Source organism: Stenella coeruleoalba (assembly GCF_951394435.1).
Source record: "Stenella coeruleoalba genome assembly, chromosome: 11".
Lineage (NCBI taxonomy): Eukaryota > Metazoa > Chordata > Mammalia > Artiodactyla > Delphinidae > Stenella > Stenella coeruleoalba.
Genome location: NC_137157.1, coordinates 99868982 through 99889726, shown reverse-complemented (window position 1 = coordinate 99889726; position 20745 = coordinate 99868982). Strand labels below are relative to the sequence as shown.

At 37.9% G+C, this 20745-nt stretch overlaps 1 protein-coding gene across 12 annotated transcripts in view; it reads right to left on the bottom strand.

Annotated features, from left to right (window-relative positions):
• Window positions 1–20745, bottom strand: part of ERC1 (ELKS/RAB6-interacting/CAST family member 1) — a 399110-nt gene that overhangs the window by 311976 nt on the left and 66389 nt on the right. For all 12 annotated transcript variants that reach the window (XM_079937377.1, XM_079937384.1, XM_079937381.1 and 9 more), the window contains exon 3: window positions 1451–1867. In XM_079937377.1, coding sequence (XP_079793503.1) covers window positions 1451–1867 — 417 coding nt within the window. The remainder of the gene's footprint in view (window positions 1–1450; window positions 1868–20745) is intronic.

Here is a 20745-nt window from a genome sequence, read left to right as displayed (position 1 = left end):
CTGACAAAGAAAGATGGTCAAGACAAATTATTAAGAAAAGCGGGTAACATTACATTATGCATCTGCACTACCTAATACAGTAGCCACTACCTACACAGAGATACTTAAATTTAAATTTGATTAATTAATTTAATTTTAAATTAGTTATATTTAAATAAAATTTAAAATTCAGTTCCTCAGTCACACTAACCGCATTTCCACTACTCAACAGTCACATGTAGCCAGTGGCTACCACATTGCAGAGAGCAGATACAGACCGCTTCCGTCATCAGGGGAAGTTGCTGCTTTGCTGCTTTTCACTGCCTTCCTCACACTTCATTTAAAAAGGGATTATTCAGACTGGCACTAAAATAGTTCTGAGATTTTTTTTTCCCCCTAACCAAATGTGAAAATTATCTGAAGACTCTGACCTCATATACGGAAGTAGAGCTGTCATTTTTTTTTAATTCAATGTAAGATGAATTCTTCACTTAAGCTTTCTTAAAATGAAGCATTACATAGAAAAGTGAAAAATTATCAGTAGTCACAGTGGTCAGCTGAAGTCTGAGGTTCCTCTCTAAAAATAAGTGACAGCATACCTCTGTATCATTCCCTCTAGCTGTGCCTCCAGGGCAGCAAATATATATATTTTTAATTTTATTTATTTATTTTTGGCTGCATTGGGTCTTCGTTGCTACACGCGGGCTTTCTCTAGTTGCGGCGAGCGGGGACTACTCTTCATTGCGGTGCGCGGGCCTCTCATTGTGGTGGCCTCTCTTGTTGCGGAGCACGGGCTCCAGGCACATGGGCTCAGTAGCTGTGGCTCGAGGGCTCTAGAGCACAGGCTCAGCAGTTGTGGTGCACAGGTTTAGTTGCTCCGCGGCATGTGGGATCTTCCCGGACCAGGCCTCGAACCCGTGACCTCTGCATTGGCAGGCGGATTCTTAACCACTATGCCACCAGGGAAGCCCAGCAAATAATTTCTATCACGTATCTTTTACAGCAAGACAACAGTTTCCATGGAAACCACAGGGCAAACATCCATTACTGCTGCCTAGGACTTTATAAGCACACCGAAAATGAGGGAATCGCTTACTTTCAATTATTAATATTTTAAAATTGAGCAGTAGTTAGCTACTCTAATTCTGGTTTTGTTGTGTGTGTCTCTATGAACAAATCAAGAGATGAAAAACAAATCAAGAAAATTCTGTGCCCCTCTAGCAACAAAATGAGTCTACAGAAATCAGGAGGGGGAAAAAAAAACCAAGAAAGGTATTAAGCCAGTATACATGCCAGCCAATGTCATCTCGTACAAGACAGCAAATCAGAACAGAAATCAGTGCAGAATTTAGGTGAGAAAGAAGAAATTCCCTTGCACTAGTTCAGGAGAGCATATAAATTTATCTAGGTCAAAATGCTGACTAATTAGGAAAAAAAGACAGTCGTAACAACTGAGAAAGTGGCCACTCACCTCTCTCAACAGAGCGTTCTCTTTTTCCTTCTGCTCCAAAAGGCTTTCGAGGTGGTGGACGTGCATCTCTGCCTCTGCCAGTCTCCTTGTTCTCTCATGGTCCTCCTCAGTAGCCTTAGCAGAAAGCCCCTTGCTCTGCAACATCTCCAGGAGCTTCTTGATGGATTCGTCCCGAGCGTTCAGGGTTTGCTTCTGAGTCTCAATCCGCAGCTCCATCTCCTCCAGAGTCTTTCGAAGGAGGAACAGCTCCTTGGCCTGCCGCTCGTGCTCAGTGTGCAGCCTCTGAAAGTTCTCCTCCGTCAGCTCTGTCACACAAGGCTCACCAGTCCTACTGTTACTATCCTGTTGAAACAGCTGGTTCAGGTCCCTCTGGATCCGCAATTCATCCTGGAGAGCCTGGATTGTCATTTGCATGTGCTGGTATAAAGACAAAAAGGAAAACCCAAATGAGCTTTCCTCCTCAAGTAGCAGAAACAAAGCAGATTACGGGGAGTGAGAAAGCCGCTACCACAGCTCTCAGAACCCTGCATTTAGCAAATGAGGAGTCACATTATTCTGTTTTACACTGTCTTTAAAAATGATTGAGATAATCTGTAAAATGTCAGTAATTTAATTTGTGTTTATTACCAACAGGAAACAAGGTAAGTCTGGCAGCTCCTCACTTTGCTTGACTAAATAAAGACACTGTTCAAGATTAACAGAAGGTATTACATGGAACTGAAGGTGAGGAGAGGGAAAATCTATAGGAATACGGACACATTATACAAAAAATTTCACCAAAAAACAAAGGATGTCAAAATACAAAATGACTTTTAAGTGTTTTACAATTAAGTCAGCACATTAAATAATAAACATATGAGTGCATGCCAGAACGTGCTTTGCACTCCTCATGTGTTAATTCATTTAATCCTCACTATAACACATGTACTATTATTCGAATTTTATTGATGATGACACCATGCATGCAGAGACTTAAATAACTCACCCCAAGATCACACAGTAAGTAACAGAGCTGGCATTCGAATTAAAGCAATTCTCGCAGCCCACTGAAGCTAGTACCCAAAGGTAATAAGATAACTTGAAGCTTTAAAAACAAAACAGAAAAAACTGAGGCTGTGTGAGCTATTTATACAGAAGATAACAATATAAGTGAGTAATTTGAGTAATTAAATGAAAATGTTAGTGCAGATAAGCTAGTAAAATGTTTCGACGGTATATCTTTAGCCTGTATCCCTAACGAAGGTATATGAACCTTTAATCTGAATGGATAAATTCTAGAACATTATACAAAGAACCTAAAAGGAAGTTACATCAAGAATCATGTTTTTAGAAATGAAGAAGCAACAATAGAAAATCACTCTTTGTATTCAAGGTATTCAAGGTCTGGCAGTGTGCCGCAGTGGAAGGAAACTAACCCACAGTCAGAAGACATGAGTTTTAGTTCCAGCTCTCACACTGAAGAGCAACCTGATTTGGAACACATCGCCTTCTTTCTGGGTTTCAGGTTCCTCATATTTAAAATGAGGATATAAATGCCTGCACCATCTTTTCAAAGAGCTAATAGTATCATTGAAATCTTTGTGGCATATATGTTAAAACATACATTGTTTAAAACTTTTGGCAAACTGCAAAACAGCAGTAAATATCTCAAGGAAACGATCTGGCAAGTGTACAAAGACGCTCATTGTTGTTTATACCAGTGACAAAATTAGAAACAACCTAAATGGATATTAATAGGTGATGAGTTAAGTAAATGAGAAATGTCCACCCAGTTTAATACTATGCATTAATTTTTTTAAATGTAGATTTATATTTACTGATAAAAACTACAGTTACAACATATTAAGTGTAAAGAAGCAGATATATAATAGCAAGTATAGGATGATCGCGATTCTAATTTTTAAGAAGTATATACATGTAGACCCAACACAGCCAAAAATAAAATTAATTAATTTTTAAAAAAAAGTATATACATGCAGAGAAAAGTCTAAAAGGATGCAAACAATTACCAGTGTCTGGGTATGGGCAGATTTTACATTTTTCTTCATACTTTTTTCTACTATCTAAATCCCCTACAGTAAGCAAGTAATCAATAAAAAGAGACATTTTTACCTTTAAAAATAAGAGAAAAGACTTCAGAGATGCCTGCTTGGCTGTGTTCAATTTGCTACCACTTTGGTTAAAAGGGAGGGAACAATAAATATTTACTATTTACTATAAATAAAAAATATCATAAGAAATAAAAATACTTCTGTAATGTTACACAAGAAATAATTAATTTGGGGGAACAGAGGAAGGCAAGAAGGGAGGAAGGGAGGAACGGACTGGAATCACTGAGGGACAACATGTAAGAAAACTTTATTCTATTCCACATAAAAATTTTTTTTAACTGAGGTGTAACTGACATTGAAAATTTTTTAGTAATAGCTTTATTGAGACATAATTCACATATACCATAAAGTTTGCCGGTTTAAAGTGTGTAATTCAGCAGTTTTCAGCATATTAAAAGTTATGCAAAAAGAAAGATTGAAATAAACTCGTGTAAATGTTCAAAAAAATAAAAAAAGTCATGCATCGATCACTACTATCTAATTCTAGAACACTGCCATCACCCCTTAAGAGAAATCCCATATACATCTGCAGTCACTTCCCAGCCACTTCCCATCTTTCTCTCCTCCTAACCCTCCTCTTGAATTTGAACTAAATGTATGTACTACCCACACAAAAATTAAATTTTAAAAAATGCCTAATGATATTTTTCAGCCTCAAAAAGGAAGGAAATGTTGACACACGCTGCAACATGGATGGACACTACGCCAAATGAAATAAGCCCGTCACAAAAGACAAATATTACACGAGTCCACTTACATGAGGGTCCCTAGAGCAGTCTACCTCACAGAGACAGGAAGCACAAGAGTGGTTGCCAGGGGCTGGGGAGACGGGAGGCAGGGAGTGATTGTCTGATGGGTGCAGAGATTCAGTTTTACAGGATGAAAAGAGCTGTGGAGATGGATGGTGGTGATGGTTGCAAAACAATATGAATGTACCTTATGAACTGTACACCTGAAAATCGGTTAAGATGGTAAATTTAACATGGTGAATGTAAGCTGTATTTTACAACAATTTTAAACACTGGGGAAAAAATAAGCCTGCCATAGAATTCCAACGTGTTGATATTAAATGATTTACTTATAACTATTGATAAATATTTAGTTTGGTTCTCATTTTCCACTATTATAACGGGCACCTTCACATGTATATTTCTGCACATCTATCCGAATTTTTCCTGGAGATAAATTCTGAAAGGTGGAAGTCCTGGATCAGAGGGTATGCAGTTATGATTTTAATACACACAACAAATTACCTCTAAAAGGGTCTGTACAGTTTAAACTTCCACCAAACGATGTCTGAGCACTTTCCTATACCTTTGACAACTGGGTATTTTCTTTCTTCTCTTTCTTTTCTGGGCTTTTCTTTGATTACAAGTAAGACTGAATATCTAGTCACATATCTACAGGTGCTTTGTATTCCTTCCTTTGTGACTCATCTGTCCTTGTTCTTTGTTCATTTTGTTTTGGGGACATTTAACCTTTCTCCTAATCCACTTTAATATCTTTTTATATTTGGAAAACAACCTTTTGCCTGCTGTGCATGTTACAAATATATTTCCAAATCTGTCATTTTTCTTTTAACATAGTTTATGGCAACTTAAATAGAGAATTTTTTTAGTGCAAAGATAAGAACCTCTTCTTTTGTAGTTTCTGGTTTGGTATTATGCTTAGCAAGTAGTGAACTTTCAATTATGGCAGTCTTCAAACTCTCGAAAAGCACTGGCTTTTTCTTACGAAAAATAAATTTACAATAAAATTATCAGGTATTTGAATTCATGAATATGATTCTTTAAATAAATTTAACTACCCGCATCATGCTGCAAAGATTCTCAACAGTTGTTGGAGTTCAAAATCCTTAATAAAAAGATGTGTCAAAATGCTAATTCTCTGAAGCCTATAATCAACCCCCAGTTTCATTCTTTACCTTTGGAAGTCAAAAAAATCCAAATAAATCCTGAGCAAGTTTATCCCACAGGGAAATATCAGAAGTTAAATTCAACAGCGAAACTGATTTCTAGGTACAACCGTCCCTCCTTTTCTGGACACTCATCACCAAATTCATTCAAATCAAGAGAAACAGATGTTGACGACAGCTAACAGTCTCACATACACTTTAGCACTTGTGATTATACTAGTATGGCAAGCACTGTTTTGGTGAAGAAAGAAAATACAACGACTAATGTGCCCTGCTTCTCCAGCTCTGCTTGCACTCATTTTACTAGAATATAGAATTAAAATGATGCTCTGACTGGTAGCCGAGAAAGCTACACAGCAATCTTCTCCGTCGTAATCGGAATCAGCGCCCCTTCTTTGGGCTACATTCAAGCTAGATTCACTTTATAAAAATTCCTGCCAACTCCCTTGGGAGAAGAAAGAAGCAGCAGGCAATAAGCCAGCCTGCCCTTTCTCTAGCACATTCGTACTGAAGATAAAGTGAGCATATCTGCACATATCACAGACATTTACCATGATCGACCAAAAACAGACATGCTGAATTTAGTAGGACGATCTCAGCTCAGTTGTCAGATATTAGGAAAATTTCTATTTGGGAATTCTGCTCATGACACTCTCCAAAATGATCTCACACTTCTCACATTCCAAATTGTACACCAACACTCACTAGTCTACTTCTGCTCACTCTAACACTCAGCTTGAGCTGGAAGACTGGAAAAATAACAGCTTAAAATTTAGTTCAAGGATTGTGCTGAAATTACACCAAGCTGTATCTCAATGAAATGGCAGGATGTTGTGAACAACAGTAATGAAAATTCTTAAATCTCTGATAGGGTTTATGATCTTTTTTTTAGAAAAATACATCTCAAAAACAACAAAAGATCACAACAATGCTTCATATATTTTAGACAAATATCAGAAGCTCTTCTGAGGCAAAACTTCCATTAGTTTCTCTGAACAAGAGAATGCTTTGATCCAGTTTATCCTGATTTCTAAAATGACAGAACCATGGAGTCTAGAGCTATTTTTAGTTACAGAAAAAGAATATTATGGATACATGAAAATGGTCATCATCACAAACATTATACTGCATCCCAGAGAGTTCAATGCACTATTTGTCAAGATAACCATTAGAAAAAATACCAGTACTGCATCCTATTATGTTAAATTAAGACCGATTTTTTTCCTGAAACATGTAAATACATACATTGAGTAAACTTTATCAATGCAAAATGCAAAAGAGTTTATAATAATTCTTACTAACATCACCCAAGTCGATCCTCAGGCCCTGTGATGTTCTGATCTGTGCTGTACCGTATGTGTCCCTAAGAAGAGCACTTACCAGCCCAATCTGCAATTTATTTCTTTGTATCTGTCTTCAAGAAAAACTTTCTAGAACTTGGGACTTTCATCTTTTTACTCAGGGGCACGGCACAGTGTTTGGTATAATAAGTGCTCAATAAATTTTTGATGAAAGACTGACAAAAACAAATTGTCACGCATTATTTTGAAAGTAAATGGCTACTAGATAGTAGATGCAAATCAAGTCCCTGGAAAATTATATCTTTCCCCTACAACAGAGAGAATTACTCTCATTCTGTAACAATTAGTTCCTTACCAGCTAACACAAAAAAAATTCTATCTCAAATACAAACTGGCCAAAATACTAAATGCAATCCTAATTTTTTAAAAAATGTTAATTATACACTCTGGATTTATTTGTGTTTGATCTGAAGTGAAGAGAAGCATTTTCAAATAATAAACTGTCAACAAGTATCTTTTATACTTTTAATACTATACAACATACACAAAAAGTGTAGGATAGAGTTCTTGTCCAAAAACAGAGCGTACAAAGTGGTAAAACTTAATAGCTCTATACACACTCACACACCAGCACTACACCTTATTATAAATTTAAATTAAGAATATTCAAGAAGGAGAAATGGGACATATAAAAGCACTCATTATATATGCAACATACTCAAATGAAGTTTAGATTCTACAAGATCACTATGATATGGATTCATGAATCTTTAATATGAAAAGAAAGTATTCTAATTTCTATCATTTTAGAAGAAGCTCAAAGTTTTTTAATGAGTCTGAATTTCCAAGACTGAGACAAAGGAAGAGCCTCTAAGGTAATTCATTTCATCTGATCATTCGTCTAGTATTCTTTCCGTTGATTCTTTCAGTTGATGACAAGGATTTATTTTCTGTGCAGCAAAGCACACTGTAAACTCTCAAATATTAAACCAAAACCAAGTTCTCAGACTGATCTAAACACAAGCAAGAGACATACTGCAATGCAAGAAACCACCACACCAGAATTCAAATGGATAGATTAAATTGTTTAAATGAATGCTACTTTGAGCTTATTCTCCTCTAAAAAAGATGTCAGAGTCAAGAAAATGAACAAGCAATTATTCCAGATTCCTAGCAGCTACTCTCTGCTACTGAATCCAGGAGAGAAAAAAGAACATCTGCCTTTATGCCAGCGTAACCCAGAAGAGAAATGAAAGAATAAAGGAAAATACTATCAAAATGGGCAAGTCCCACGGTCATTAATACATTCTATTATTGTGTGCTCATAAAGACAACTCAAGTGACAATAAACTGATTTTAGTACAAGTTCTAGAAATGCCAAAGAGCTTTCAGTTACCCAAACTCCCATACCATTCACTTACCCCTTAGCCTCTACTTAAAGAGTATCCTCTACCCGTTCCCTCACTTTCACTCCCAGCTGAATCCTACCTGTCCTTTCATCCTTAGATCAGGCATTATCTCCTCTAGAAAGCCTGTCTGACTCTCAAACTGAACAAAAGGCAAAAACAGAGAGGAAGGAATGGGTGGAGGAAGAAAAGTACAGAAAGAAGAAAAGATAATATCCCAAACCAGATATTACAATAGTAAAAATATCACACTAAGCAATGTCAGGGTTGAAGACGTCATTCCATTAAAAAATAACATCAAAATAAAAATTTTTTTTAACCTTAAAAGTAAAATCAACCAGCAGAGGGATCCTATAGTAACCATTTCCATAGTGTTTACTTGAGAATGCTCAGTACTAACAAAGCAATGGCAGAATTAAATACAAGCGACCATAAAGGTACTGTTCAGTCTAGCAGCATTTTAAGTATCAAGCTCACTTCTTTCTTCATGCTCTACAACCCAAAAGTTTCAAGCACCTGCAACAGACATCAATGAGGTTAACAAAATTCCCAGATTTAGTCCCTGAAATACTAGTTTATAAATCAAGAAGAAATAAGGGTAAAGAAAGAAGAGTTAAGCGATACCTATCAGCTGTGAACATGTTAAGAGTTAACCCTGGCAATGCTGCAACTCGGAGTGGATTCAGCTGAATAAACACACACCGGAGGCAGCAGCTTGGCTGTTGGGGGGGGGGGGGGGGCGGTCCCTGCTGACATTCAGCTGCAGCGCATGGCATAAAGCTAACAGGGGCTAATGTCTGTGTCTCACAGAGCTATGTCAACACTGAAGTCACTGTGTGCCCAAAGCTTTCCAGAAGCTATAGAATTCCCTTCTCCTTTTTTTCCCCTCCTTTTCCTCCAGAGAAAGAGAAGAGGCAAGGAAGACTGATATTGAGGGAGAGTACAAAGAGATCATGACCTTACAGTCTTACAGAAAAGCAGTCGTGTACACTGCCATTGTTTAAGATGCTTTCACACACACTATCACTAAACTGTGTTAAATTGAAATGAAGCCCACCAAAATTATTTACATAAATAATTCTGTCTTGAGGAGAAAATAGCATAGAACATATACAAAGAACATCAGCTAACCAGAATAAACCGACCAAATTACTCACATTTTTTTTCAAGACTTACATCTTTAATAATGGGCTTTCTTGTAAAAATCAAATCTACACTAGGCAACTGATAGACTACAATAGTCCACTGTTATATTTTGTTCTAGAGATACTAAGACCAAGTGCAGTAAGACAAGAGAAGGAAATCAAAGGTATAAGAATTAGAAAACAAGGAACAGTCATTTTACAGGATGAAAACTCAGAAGAAATTACAGACAAAATATCTGTATCATTAAGAGTCCAGCAAGGGACTTCCCTGGTGGTCCAGTGGTTAGGAATCCACCTTCTAATGCAGAGGACGCGAGTTCTGCATCCCACATGCCACAGGGCAACTCAGCACGTGCCACAACTACAGAACCCACCAGGGCCCACATGCTCTGGAGCCCGTGCACCGCAACGAAAGATCCTGCATGCCGCAAGGAATATCCCGTGTGCAGCAACTAAGACCTGACACAGCCAAAAATAAAATAAATAAATAAATAAATATATTTTTAAAAAGAGTTTAGCAAGACTGGCGCATATAAGATCAACATATAAAATTTAACTGCATTTCTCTACAAGGAACAAATCTTTAAAAAGTGTAATTAAAAAGAGAGAGAAAGAGAATCTTGATAAATAAAGCCAAAGAAGCATCTGGGGATAAAATAACAATAAAAAGTCAAACTATTACGGAGAAAACCATAATTGTTTCGAAAGCAAAACACCAAGGTATAAATATAATTTTTTTGTACACAATCCCTTAAATTTTCCATGGCAACCATCAAATAAGGCATACCTAAGACTCTTTTGCACATGCTTCTGTAAAAATGTTAAGTAGATAAAAGAAATCTTTAAAAATTAATAAAATTTTTTTGAAAATTAATTTAGGTACTAAACAGACAATACAAAAGATTGCTTCATGTTTTAGCAGCATGTTGAGAGGAAATAAAACCATGTGGTATCTTCATGGGGTATTTAAAAGGAAAATACATTTGTTTTCTTGACTCTCACCAATTTTATCACATAAACGCCAGTAAATACATGTGTTACCATTATTTTCATTTATCTCCTATATCCATATTTACTCATCACGTTATATTTTCAATTTGAATACTTAGGTCTATGACCACAAAATCTTTCACTTCACTTCAGCTGACTGCATACTTTTAGGGGAAAGTTAAACATGCACTTACCCTATGACCCAGCGATTCCACTTCTAGATATTTCCGCAAGAGAAATAAAAACATGGCCACAAACACATCTGTATAAAAATGTTTACAACCGCTTTATTCATAAGAGCCAAAACTGGAAACAACCCCATCAACAGGAGAATGGATAAACTGATTATGCAATATCCATGCAATGAAAACGACTCAATATTAGGATGACTATGGATACATGAACAACACGAATAAACTTAAAAAAAATAGTACGCCGAGCAAAAGAAGCCAAACACAACAGAGTACAGACTATATGGTTCCATGTATAGGAGGTTCTAGAGCAGGCAAAACTAATCTAAAGTGAAAGGAATTAGAACACCATCTATGTGTTGAGGGCAGGGAAAATACTGATTGGGAAGGAGCTCAAGGGGACTTTATGGGATGATGGAAATGTTCTATATCTTCATAAGACTGCATTATATGACTACTGGCATTTGTCAAAACTCATGGAACTATGATACTGAAGATCCATGTATTTTGCTGTATGTAAACTATACTCCAACAAAAAAATAAATATATTAGGGCTTCCCTGGTGGCGCAGTGGTTGAGGGTCTGCCTGCCGATGCAGGGGACACGGATTCGTGCCCCGGTCCGGGAGGATCCCACATGCCGCGGAGCGGCTGGGCCCATGAGCCACGGCCGCTGAGCCTGCGCGTCCGGAGCCTGTGCTCCGCAACGGGAGAGGCCACAACAGTGAGAGGCCCGCGTACCGCAAAAATAAAAATAAATTTAAAATAAATTAATTAATTAAAACAGAAAAAAGTAACAGGTATAGGTCTGAAAAGGGAAAAGTAAATAAATATTCAAGAAAACTTCTTAACAAGTAGGAATGACTTCACTTAAAAGAAAGGATAATTTAGTTGATTTTTAAGAATACTTCCAGTTCCAACACGTATTATGCTCTATCACCTAATCCAATTGTAACCCTGCATTCTTAAAAAGGTTAGAGAAGAAAGCAGAAGCTGGGGGCTACAGAGACTCATTCAAATATACAACAACGCATGGAAATCACCATTAACAATTTGCCTTATTTGCTTCAAATATCTCTCTCTCTCCCCCACCCCTCACTGTTGCTTATTTAAAATTCACATAAGTGATGTCATCTGTTCTTGATTCTCTTTGCAAATTGCTTATGTTACTCACATAATGTGCCTGAGAATGTAAACTGGTATAGCCACTATGGGAAACAGTAATGGAGGTTCCTCAAAAAATTAAAAATAGAACTGCCATTAGATCCAGCAATTCCACTTCTGAGATTTTATCCAAAGAAAACAAAAATACTAACTCAAAAAGATATCCACACCCCCATGTTCACTGCAGCATTATTTATAATACCCAAGATACGTTAACAACCTAAGTGTCCATCAATGGATGAATGGATAAAGAAAATGTGGTGTGTATATCTATACACATATATGTATATATTATTATTCAGCCATAAAAAAAAAATAAGATCTTACCATTTCGGGGGGAGGGGGCGGACCACAAGCTCACAGATAGAGAACAGATTGGTGGTTGCCAGAGGTGGGAGACAGGGAGTGGGTGAAATGGGTAAAGGGAGTCAAAAGGTACAAACTTCCAGTTATAAAAATAAATAAGTCCTGGGAACATAATGTACAGCATGGTGACTATAGTTAATAACACTGTATTACATATTTGAAAGTTGCTAAAAGAGTAGATCTTAAAAGTTCTCATCCCAAAAAAAAGTTCTTTGTAACCATGTGTGGTGATGGATGTTAACCAGACCCAGTGTGTTGATCATTTTGTACTGTAACCCAACAGCAAAATATTGAAACTAATATAATGTTATATGTCAACAGTACTTCAATTTTTTAAAAACGTGTTTGAGATTTATCCACACTGATACACATAACTCTAATTCATTCACTTTTATGAACTGTATAATACAGGTTTCACAATTCCTTATCCAATATTCTGAAATCCAAAGAGCTTTAAAAAGACTAAATTTTTCTCCAAGCTTAATGGAAAAACCTGACTCAACTGCTACGAGGCTATTTACCATTTATTTATCCAATTTAATACGAATATTCCTATGTTTTGCTACAGATTTAATATGTTTGATTACTGGGTATTGTCCAGATTCCAATGGGAGTATTACACAATATGCAGTTTATATACTGGATTACCTTTCAAAATCTAAGTATTTTGGAGGAAAGGACTGTGTACTCATATTCCATTTTGTGAATAAATATCAACTTATCCACTCACCTACTGAGGAACAGTTAGATGTTTTTCCACTTTTTTCACTGTTACAACAAGCACATGTACATCTACCTGTCTCCTTGTGCACATGTGCAAAAGTTTCTCTCAAGGAGACACACAGGAATGAAACTGCCCGGTAGTAGAGCATGTCTTCAACCTTACTGGTCATGTAAACGTACCTTTTTCAATTTACTATAAACAAGATGCATGACACAGATGATAAAAGGGAGCAGATATCCAGCCTATAACTTTCATATCTACAGAATCATTAATCATACAACACTTTCCATCAATCATAAAACCACTTTCCTAGAAGGAAATTTTTGGTGGAAATGGATTGGGCTGCTACTTAAAAAAAAAAAAAAGCTAAATGATTGTGCATTCAATTCCATCCATAAGGAATAAAGACAGAGTGTTTTCAAAGAAAGTGGTTACTTATGAAGCTACTTTAATTAGCAGAGCCCTAGTATCACTGTAAGGCATGAGAATATTTTTTAAAAAGAAAAACTTCTACCCATAGGATCTTTTCTCTCTGAAAGAAGGAATTAGAGAAGAAACAGAAAAGATTGGAAAGAATCCTAATTTCTCTCTGCTCACCCTACTTCCTGAAATGGCATCTTTCCCTGAGAATCCCCACAAAATAAAACTACTTTAATCTCAGTACCAAAATTTTGATGTCAAAGAGTCCTATAAAAATGATGTTAGAGATAAGGACACTGAAAATCTGAAAACAACAATAATCAACAGTTTCAAGAATTTCCTTTCTATCCCTTTCATATTTATTATATTTATTGGAAAAATAAATAAGCAGACTTCTTTTTTCTATCAGGTATCTGAGAAACAAAAAAGTAATACAGGGATACCTGATTCATTACTAATGTTTAATATATTTTTAAACTAAATTTATGAATTGGGATAGATGCTTATATAATTCTTTTTTTCTCACAGCTTTTAAGAACACATTCTTTGATCCCCGTATTATAAGGAAAATTGGCTTTTTAAATAAAGCTACTTGTTTAACCCAAGGTACCTAAACAAAAACAAGAAAACTTAAATGAGAGGTTCACAAAGGAACATCTGATGATGTTAGTGAACCTAAAATATTTCATATTTCTAATACAGACTTAAGCAAAAGAAAATATGAATCCCAACGTATAGACAAATGCCACAAAAACACAAAACCTACAGGAACACAAGAACAGCACTTTATCCTAGGTGGAAAAACAAACCCCTAGCCTACTTCAATACCAGAAGAATGATAAGATTCTGAGAGGGCTCTGGCTACCTTGGGAGTTCTCTCCACCAAGAACAAGAACTAGTAATTAACATGAAAGAGTCCATTTCAGACAATTCTGCCCACAAAGGAGGCAGTGCTGTTGAAAAATAAACTTAACCAAACACTGGAGAACAGAAAAAAAATACTGAAGTATAATCCCTCACTGACGGAAGAAAGATCTTTAGTTAGTAGCAGGCATTATGCTCCCTGACAGAGATACAGTGGCAGGTGGGTATAATAAACATGGTCTGTCTCCACATAAAGGTAGATAAGACAGATAACGGTGGATAAGAGAGTCATTAATCCCAACAGCAATAAAAATACACAATTATAACTGCAAACAGGGATAAAAGCTATAAATCAAGGTAGTAACAGATGAGAAGATCTGGGGGCTGGGTGAGATCTGAAGAATGAGTTAACGTCCACTAACTGTTTAAAGACACAACACTTCTACTGTGAGGAGAAGACTACTTAGGTGAAGACCCTCAAGAAGGAGGGGGCACAGCACATTTGAGGGATTAAGGATCCTGAGCACCAAGGAAGTGTGACAAGAGTTTTAATGGACTTTAAGGGCAACAGGAAGCCCTGGAAAAGTTTTGAGCAGAGTATGATCATCTCTACCATCATCACTAATAGTGATGCCAGGCACATACTACCACATTTAATTCTTAGAACAAGTACATGAGGTAAGAATTATATAACCATTTTACAGATGAGGAAACTAAGGTTTGGAAAGACTTAGCAGCCTGCCAAGCTCACATAACTAGTGAGTGGTGGAGCCAGGATTCAAACATCACATGGGCACTTTCAAAAGCTCAGACTGGGCTTCCCTGGTGGCGCAGTGGTTGAGAGTCTGCCTGCTGATGCAGGGGACACGGGTTCGTGCCCTGGTCCAGGAAGATCCCACATGCCGCGGAGCGGCTGGGCCCACGAGCCATGGCCACTGAGCCTGCGCGTCCGGAGCCTGTGCTCTGCATCGGGAGAGGCCACAACAGTGAGAGGCCCGCGTACCGCAAAAAAACAAAACCCAGACTGGCTGCAATGAGGCTGCACATGAGGGGGAAAGAGAAAGACTGGGGGAAATTGGGAGACCACTGCAATAATGTCAGCCAACAGCGACATGACCAAACTATGACAGTGGCTGTGGGGTGGGAAAATGGATGGCTTTGAGAAATACTTCAGAGAAAAAAGACCACCAGGATTTGACTGGCAGGGTGGGAAATGAGGGAGTGAAGCAATCAAGGAAAATTCTGAAGTTTCTGACTTAAACACCATGGACAAGGTGGTGGCACCATAAACAAAAATGGGAAAAAATAAGGAAGGACCAGAATTGAGGGGAAATCTTGAGCTGAATGGAATGTGCTTTTGAGATGCTGAGAACAGGTTTGAGGGAGCAACTGGGCATGTGGGTCTGGAGCTTAGAGGAACGATATGAGCTAAAGATGTAAGTGTGGAAGCTCTCGTACACAGATGTTAACTGAGGCCAAGGTAGTGAATGAGCCTCCCTAGGAAGAGAAAACACAGCAAGAGGAGATAGTCCTAGGACTGATGCCACATTAGATGGCAGGCAGAGGAGACAAGGGGAGCAGTCAGAGAAGTGGGTAGAAATCAGGAAAGCAGTGTCACAGAAACTGAAAGAAGTTGATAAGGACCCTCCCTCTAAGGGGAGAACACAGGCCAAGAAAGATCTGGCTCTGGGTTCAATGGCTGGTTCCCTCAGGATGACTTCAGTGAAGTTAATTAAACACGGTGAGCCTTAATTTATTAATCTATACTATGAACATCATGAAATTTAATCTACAGGGTTATTATAATAATTAGCAGTAAGACAGAACACCTATCACACTGTAAATTATCAATAAATAGCAGCTACTGTTGTTGCTGCTGTTTGTAAAATCAAAAGGTTTGGTTAATGGCTTATTGAACCCAGCCCTGGGAAGCCCTAGGGGTTCTAAAGAACATCTTCAGGGAATGCCTGGCAGGGCCACACTGGGGCATCTGCGCTCCCCAGTCCTGCCTCAATCAGAACAGCTTTGCCTTCTTTTTCATTTTACTTCTTAAAATAAGTTTTAGGGACTTGCCTGGTGGCACAGTGGCTGGGAATCCACCTGCCAATGCAGGGGACACGGGCTCGAGCCCTGGTCCGGGAGATCCCACATGCCGCAGGGCAACTAAGCCTGTGCGCCACAACTACCGAGCCTGCGCTCTAGAGCCCACGCGCCTAGAGCCCGTGCTCCACAACAAGAGAGGCCACCGCAATGAGAAGCCTGCGCCCCACACCACTCGCCGCAACTAGAGAAAGCCTGTACACAGCAACGAAGACCCAACACAGCCAAAAATAAATAAATTTTAAAAAATAAGTTTTATTTTCATATCTGAATAATATTCATTTGAAAAAAGGGGTCTGCAGCTTAAAGTGTTTTTCAAAAAGCAATGACTGGATCATCTCAATAGCCCCTTCAATTCATTTGGATTACAGCTCGTAATTCTTTTTTTTTTCTTTTTTTGAATGTTTGAAGTTTATTTATTTTTTTACACAACAGGTTCTTATTAGTTATCTATTTTATACATATTAGCGTATATATGTCAATCCCAATCTCCCAGTTCAACCCACCGCCACCCACCCCCCCGCCACTTTCCCCGCTTGGTGCCCATACATTTGTTCTCTACATCTGTGTCTCTATTTCTGCCCTGCAAACCAGTTCATCTGTACCATTTACAGCTCGTAATTCTTCACCAAAGTAAAACATGTGAGAAATAAGGACAAAACAACACACTTGATAACATAATCCCTAACATGAACCTTATTATTTAATTAGAATAATGGTTATAAATCAATTAGCTCTGTTTATCTACTGAAAATTGTACTAGGGTCAGTGCCATTACTGCCGTTGAAGCACCACAGCCCTATAATCGGCAATTTTTTGTTTGTTTGCTTAAGATTATAACCCCATGAGCAGTGAAGAAAGGAGTTAAGCAGCATTAAAATCACAAAGGGCTTTCTTTTTTCATGAAGAATAAAGTTGGTTAGTGTGCTCAAATTACTTGTTTTCTTTTTGAAAGCCCTGCATGAAGAAAACCAATTAGTAAAGAATCAAAATATCTCACCAGCCTTTTCTCATTGAAATCAGTACCTCTAAAAACTTTCTTTTAATATCCTTTTCTTATGCTATTGATTGTTTGTAACGAATCACTTTCCACGTCATCATTGTGTGTGGTCCTCTTGCGATAATCATCCCACACTCTCCAGTTTAGTCTATTGAGCAATCACCATTCTGGGGCAGCTGAAAATTCTCAGGGACACTAGCTTGAATCTCTGTGGCACAGATGTCCTAATACTTCATTTTAAAATGGGGCAAAGGTTTTACAGAGCCTTGCTGATCTTCTGTCCCAGACACTGGCTGTCGTTTTCATCTAGGACATAATCAAAAATGTACTGTATTTTAAGAAGTGTACTGTATAAGTTTTGTAACTACAACTTTAGAATTTATACTCTTAAATACTAAGTCAGTTCTCTTAAATGACAGAATTTCCTCCTATTTAACTGCTGGAAATTTTAAGCAATTAAATAGGAGCTGACGGTGGATCAATAGCTGTCTTCGTTCTAACAGCTCACCCAATAATGAGGAACATGAGAACTGCATCTGGAAGATTTGGTGTGAAAGGAAATGACTTCTGAAAGGCTGACTGATTTATTTGTGCTGATACGGGCACAGACTGTCCTACTTTAGGCAGGATGGTTAGGGAAGGTCTCTTTGAAGAAGTACCATTTAAGCGGACACCTGAGGCAGCCAGCATATAAGAAGAGTGGGGTAAGAATGTCTGGCAGCACATAAGAATGGCAAATATATATATATGTATATGTGTATATGTATGTGTGTATATATATATATTTGAAGGAAATTTTTTTCAATGCCCAATTGGCCATTAATACAAATTGCAAGCCTGTTATAATCAAATCAATGTAGTCCTGGAAAAAGAATATCAACAAAGAGATCAATGGAACAAATCTCACAATAATTAAGCACTTAAGAAAGAAAAAGGAGGGCTTCCCTGGTGGTGTAGTGGTTGAGAGTCCGCCTGCTGATGCAGGGGACACGGGTTCGTGTCCCGATCCGGGAAGATCCGTGGCTGAGCCCGTGAGCCATGGCCGCTGAGCCTGTGCAGCCGGAGCCTGTGCTCCACAACGGGAGAGGCCACAGCAGTGAGAGGCCTATGTACCGCAAAAAAAAAAAAAAAGAAAAAGAAAAAGAAAGAAAGAAAAAGGAAATGCCACAAACCAAAAGAAAAGAGACTGATCACAGTATTTAGAAAGCTTTTCAATTATTAGGAAAACATCAAAATAAATATGTTCTCCCCACACAAAATTTAAAATAAGTTCCAGGAAGATTAAAGAAGTAGGTATAAAATGCTAATTAATTAGAAAATAAAAAGAAAAAATATAAACATATTTAATGATATTCAGATAGGGAAGGACTTTCTAAACAAAAAAAGAAATGTAAGAAATAACAAATTACAGATGTAAGAAAAGTATAGTACATTTTACTGCTTAGAAATCTAGAATTATATACATCAAAAGTCAACAACTAGGGGGTGCTGTGGCCTGCCAGCTTCTCCTCCCCCAGGCACATCGACGCCTTCTGGTACAAGAGACAGAGGAGGAGGATGGCGAGGCCACGGCCGCAGCTCTGGACACATGTGCCTGTCTGCGAACCCGCACCCCCAGAGCATCACGACAGAGCCATGAAAAGGCAAATAAGGGGACTGTCGGGTACCATCCAGTACTCTGTCTACGACTGGATGCTGCCCATCGCCCCACACTCCTCTCTGTGAATCCCTATTCCCGCTCCATTCCCCCCACATATCTAATGTATTTTATGCTTGGAACTATTTTATAGACCCCCGATCATGCATCCCTGCAATAGAAATGTGCTCCAGAATTGACCACAAGGCTCTAAGTGTTCAAAAATAATAATCTTCTGGCCGCTGAGCCTGCACGCCCGGAGCCTGTGCTCTGCAACGGGAGAGGCCACGACAGTGAGAGGCTCGCATACCGCAAATAATAATAATAATAATCATCTTCTGGATTGAGAAATCGGTACAATTATTATTGGTATGCAAGTAATCAAAATGACACAAGGATATTACAGTTATGGTAAATAATTACTAAACATAAAAAGTAAAATTTAATAGATGGAGAGGGCTAATCTGTTTTCTTCAGTTAGTTTCTATGTCCACAAGGCTCAGCATCAACTCTATTCTTATTTTTCCAATTTATACATCAAAACACTGAAAAAATCCCATTCCCATAAATAAACTGATGGCACCAGAAAAAAAAAAAGTCAACAACTAATGAGCAAATGACAAAAACTAAAAATTATTCATAACTGTGAAAGAACTTTATCCTCACTATTGAAAAAGCCTGTATAAGTCAATGAAATACTAAGACCTTCCTGTACCCAAGAGAAATTAACAAATAGGAATAGACCAATCACAGACAATATGCAAATTGTCAATAAACACATGAAAATGTAAACAAAGAATTGCAAATGTAAACAAGGTAAGACAAAACTTTTTAACCTATGAAAGAGGTAAAAGGTTTTATTCAGGCAAAAGATTTTTAAACATTATATGAACAGGTAAGGTGATACATGCACGTTCTTATATGCCTGATCACCTAAAGTGGTCCAGTCCTTCTAGAAAACAGTGTGTCAATAAGTATATTCATCTCTTTTATAAGCACAACTGTATCATCCTTAGGAAGCAGAAACTATCTTCTAGCAATGTTGCTTTTCTCTCCAAATATAAGGTAGATAATATAGTAATTTATAGGATCATTTTTGTAACATTATCTCATTACAAAGTAATAAATATACACGTTAAACATTTTAAGAATACATAAATTTATATGGGAAAAACTCTCCTATAATTCCTTTGATCCCCTCTGATGAATAGATTCAATTTTTTAAACAACCTATCATAGGAAAATAATCAGAAATGTGAAAATGTATTAATAAAGATGGCCATAACAGTATGGCACACCTCAGGCTGGTGCAACATCACGCCAGCCTCCGCCACCACAAGCTCACCACGCACTCTGTACCCCTCCCTCCCCCCAGCCTGAGTGAGCCAGAGCCCCTGAATCAGCAGCTCTTTAACCCCATTCTGTCTGGGCGGGAACAGACACCATCAGGCGACCTACATGCAGAGGCGGGTCCAAATCCAAAGGTGAACCCCAGGAGCTGTGCGAACAAAGAAGAGAACAGGGAATCTCTTCCAGCAGCCTCAGGAGCAGCGGATTAAATCTCCACAATCAACTTGATGTACCCTGCATCTCTGGAATACCTGAGTAGACAACGAATCATCCCAAAATTGAGGTGGTGGACTTCGTGTGATTTTGTCTGTACAGCTTTGCTTTTACCAATTGTCCTAGGGTTCTGTCCGTTTTTTGGGGGAGGGGGGGGTTGTAGTTTTTAGCACTTGTTATCATTGGTGGATTTTTTTTTTTGGTTTGGTTGCTCTCCTCTTTCTTTTTTTTTAAATTACTTTTTAATTTTTTTATTTTCAATAATTATTTTTTATTTAATAACTTTATTTTCTTTTTTCTCTCTCTCTTTTTTTTTCTCCCTTTTCTTCTGAGCCATGCGGCTGACAGGGTCTTGGTGCTCCAGCCGGGTGTCAGGCCTGTATCTCTGAGGTGGAAGAGC